This window comes from Nematolebias whitei, chromosome 11 (assembly GCF_014905685.2).
Source record: "Nematolebias whitei isolate Nwh7 chromosome 11, NemWhi1, whole genome shotgun sequence".
Classification (NCBI taxonomy): domain Eukaryota; kingdom Metazoa; phylum Chordata; class Actinopteri; order Cyprinodontiformes; family Rivulidae; genus Nematolebias; species Nematolebias whitei.
Genome location: NC_056508.1, coordinates 48,072,936 through 48,076,660, shown reverse-complemented (window position 1 = coordinate 48,076,660; position 3,725 = coordinate 48,072,936). Strand labels below are relative to the sequence as shown.

The 3,725-nt window shown below is 51.3% G+C and overlaps 1 protein-coding gene across 1 annotated transcript in view; it reads right to left on the bottom strand.

Moving 5' to 3' along the window:
- Positions 1–684: 684 nt before the first annotated feature.
- The window catches only part of elk1 (ETS transcription factor ELK1), a gene marked incomplete at its 5' end in the record, with an annotated part of 6,150 nt that continues 3,109 nt past the window's right edge, over positions 685–3,725 (bottom strand). The window contains 5 exon segments of the mRNA XM_037685080.1: positions 685–1,123; positions 2,528–2,626; positions 2,825–2,908; positions 2,980–3,122; positions 3,465–3,585. Of these exon segments, the coding sequence (XP_037541008.1) occupies positions 1,025–1,123; positions 2,528–2,626; positions 2,825–2,908; positions 2,980–3,122; positions 3,465–3,585 (546 nt within the window).

Below are 3,725 nucleotides of genomic sequence, written 5' to 3'. Positions count from 1 at the left end.
CACAAATCAAGCTCATCCAAATGTTGTCCCTCGTCTCGTCTTTGAAGCCAAACCCAGACGCCTTCAGCAACTGTAAACAGAAAAGAGCTCACCGGTCCACTACTCTCAGTGTCTCTGCAGAGCAGCGGCAGCAGCCGGCCTTCAGATACTACAAACCAGCCGAAGGTGAACCCAACACATTAAACAAACGTCCTGAATCCACCTCGTGAAGGACAGACCAGCAGCTGCAGCATTAACGTCCCGCCCAAAGCTTTCAGCAACAAAAACAGCTAAAGGTTTACACGCCTGCTGCTGGAGGGAAAAGTGCATCACTCAAGAACAGAAACAGCAGCGAACAGCCGAAATAATTTCACCACATCTGCAACAAACAGCCGAAGGAGCCTAACAGCATCTGCAACAAACAGCCAAAGGAATGTGACCCCAGTCGCAAAAAACAGCCAAAGGAATGTGACTGCATTTGCAACAAACAGCCGAAGGAATGTGACCACATCCACTAACAGCCGAAGGAATGTGACAGAATCCACAAGAAAACCTCACTTTAAAATATACAAACTGTCCCTTTAAAGAGAAAATCTTAGCTCCAACATCTCAAAACTAAACTAAGGAGCTCCAATCAAAGAAGTCCGAAGGAGGACCGGCCCAAAAGAACCAAATAAATACCCTCCAACGGCTCTAAGTGTGTGTGAAGAAAAAGTTCTGTAAGCATCTGCAGCGAGGTCAGCAATAAATAACCCGGTCCACCTCGGGCTGGGTTTATTAAAAAGTTCTGGTTCCTTTCTTTAGCGTTTCTGGTGTAAAAACCGGTCCTGATGCTTGCGGTCGTCATGGTTACACACCAGTCCGATCAGTTTCCGGCTCGATGCTCTAAAGTCAAACGAATCTGCAGCAGCTCCGCCCCCTCTGCTTTCAGAAGATGCAGGGGCGGGGCTTAAGAAGAACGAAGGACGTCCTTCATTGTCCGATTCTCTGTCAGAAACACCCCATGAGTCCGATCCTCCTCAGATCTCTGAGAGTCGAGAGGGATTCAGGGTTTCTGGGGTCCGGGGGACAGAACCACGGGGGTGGAGAGTCCGTCCACGCTCAGCGCCGGGATGTGGATCTGGTTACTGCCGTTGGAGGGAAACTGAAGACACACAGACAGAGGGTCACGTTAGCATCATCTTTAAAACGCCTAAGATGGAGCCACACTTTCGACCTTTGTGGCATTTTTAAGTGGTTCAAGGACACACAACTGGTTCACAACACAGATACACGTGAACCCCGGCTGTGGGCGTAACCACATGTGTTTTTCCTGTGTGCTGCAACCATGTGCAGCGTTACAACCAATCACCGAAACTTGGCGCCGAAAGACGAGGAATATTTTGATACTTGGTACTACCGAAGCATGTCGGTCTGTAAAGAACCCAAGTTCGGTACTCAGCCCTAGTCTAGTGGTTCTACACTTAATGCTCCTCAACCTCCTTCCTGAGGGGAGCGGGACAAAAAGTGTGTGTGCTGGGTGAGTGTGGTCCTTCATGATGCAGGTGGCCCTCTTCCTGCATCTGGAGGTGTAGATGTCTGTGATGGTGGGGAGACTGACTCCAACATCTTCTGTGCAGCCTTCACCACTCTCTGCAGAGCTTTTCTTTCTGCAGCTGTGCAGCCTCCATGCCACACATTGATGTGAAGGTTATTCTCTTTGCACCAGCTCTCCAGGTGTTCCACCTCCTGCCTGTAGCTGGACTCATCATTGTTTGTGATGCATCCCACCACCGCTGTATCAGCTGCAAACTTTACAATGTGACAGCCTGGATGGGTAGCTGCACAATCATACGTGAGCAGAGTGAACAGGAGAGGGCTCAACACACATCCCTGAGGAGAGCCAGTGCTGAGGGTTATGGTGGAGAGGGAGAAGTTGTGGATCCTCGCTGACTGCGGTTTGTTGGTTAAGAAGTCCAGGACCCAGTTGCAAATGGAGGGGCTTAGACGGTGGACAGAAATAAAACTTTACATTTTTTAAATCAGAAAAAACGTGATGGTTTCAAAACCCAGAACAAAAAGAATTTATTAACTTTTATCATCAAACATCAAGGTTTCCCAGGAAGTGTTGTAATGTCCCACACTAGAACCAGCTCCTGAACGTCTCACCCCTCCTTTGAGTTTTAGTTTTTATTTTCGTTGACTGTCAAACAGAATTTATTACGACGGGGGACTGAAGCCTCTGAAGAGAACAGAACCACATGACAGATGGAGGACGGGCCGAGCCAGAACCCTGCACACACTTCCTGTTCTCCTGAGGACCGGGCCGGGCTCCAGACCCTGAGAGGACACCAGGTCTGCGTTAAACCTGGTTCTAGCGCTCCAGATGGAGACCCTGAGAGTCCTCACAAAGACTGGAGGACTGTGTGTGTGTCTCTCTGTGTGTGTGTGTGTGCGCGCGCACGTGTGTCTCTCTCTGTGTGGTGTGTGTGTGTGTCTCTCTCTCTGTGTGTGTGTGCATGTGTCTCTCTCTCTATGTAGTGTGTGTGCAGTGGGCTCGGTGTATTACCTGGAAGGACAGCTTGGCGGGTGAGGGTGCGATGGGACTGAGCGTGCTCCAGAAGTGGATGGTTGAGGGCAGAGCGTTGGGAGTCAGCAGGACGGGAGTCTGAACACACACAAACACCAAGCTGGACTCAGAGGTTCTGGTTCTGCTGGGTCAGTCTCACTTTGGGCTCAGACAGAACAAATCAAACTGAAGGCCCGGGTGTCGGCTACTACCACACCCAACATTAGTTCAGTGTCTGTAAGACTGACCAGCCACTAGCTCATGAGATATTTTGCTAACAGACAGGTGGGGGTTTACCAGAGCGTGGGAGGTGATGACAGTCGGGGTGAGCGTGTTAGTCGCCGATCCAGGAGCCAGCAGATTGTTGACCGCTGCGTTCACCTGCAGAGACAGGAAGTGATGTCACAGCTTGGCCAGAGGAGGGAGGCAGTGAGTCATGTGACCAGCCCAACCTTATCCAGGGACAGGCCTGGGGGGAGGTACGGGGAGGAGGGCAGTTCCAGGCCCCGTGGCTTCTTGGGTTTGGGAGGAACGGCGCCCGGCGTGGAGGCACCTGATGACGAGGAGGAGGAGGTCAGCGGGGGGGCGGAGGGATCTGAGGGAACGGCAGACGAGCGTTTTATAAATCTGACAAAACCAGGAAGAAACGGGTAAAAACCAAAACAAGGAGTTACCGCTGAGAGCTGAACGACAGCCGAACTTTGGCTACAAACTGACAAATCAGAAGCTAAAACAAAACTGCAGCTAAAACAGTAGCTAAAATGAGCAAACGCTGAATGCTAACAGCTACGATGAACAAAGTTCAACATAAACAGGAAGTCGTTCAGAAGGAAGTCAAATCAGTAAAAATGCTGACTCAGCGCCGACTCATGAACACCTTCAGCCGACTGAAGGTCCCCGGTTCAGATCCGACCAGCACTGCTCCACTTCCTGTTACCTGTCAGAGAGTCCTTGGCCGCCTCCTCCCCTCCCTCTGGCTCCATACAGGGAGGGGGCGGGCTCTCCACGATGCTGAGGGGAGATTCTGGTTCTGATGGGCCACAGATCAGCTGAGGGACCTGGAAGGAGGAGCAGGAGAAGAGAAGGAGGAGCAGGAGAAGAGGAGGAGGAGCAGGAGAAGAGGAGGAGGAGAAGAGAAGGAGGAGCAAGAGAAGAGGAGAAGAAAAGGAGGAGCAGAAGAAGAGGAGGAGGAGCAGAA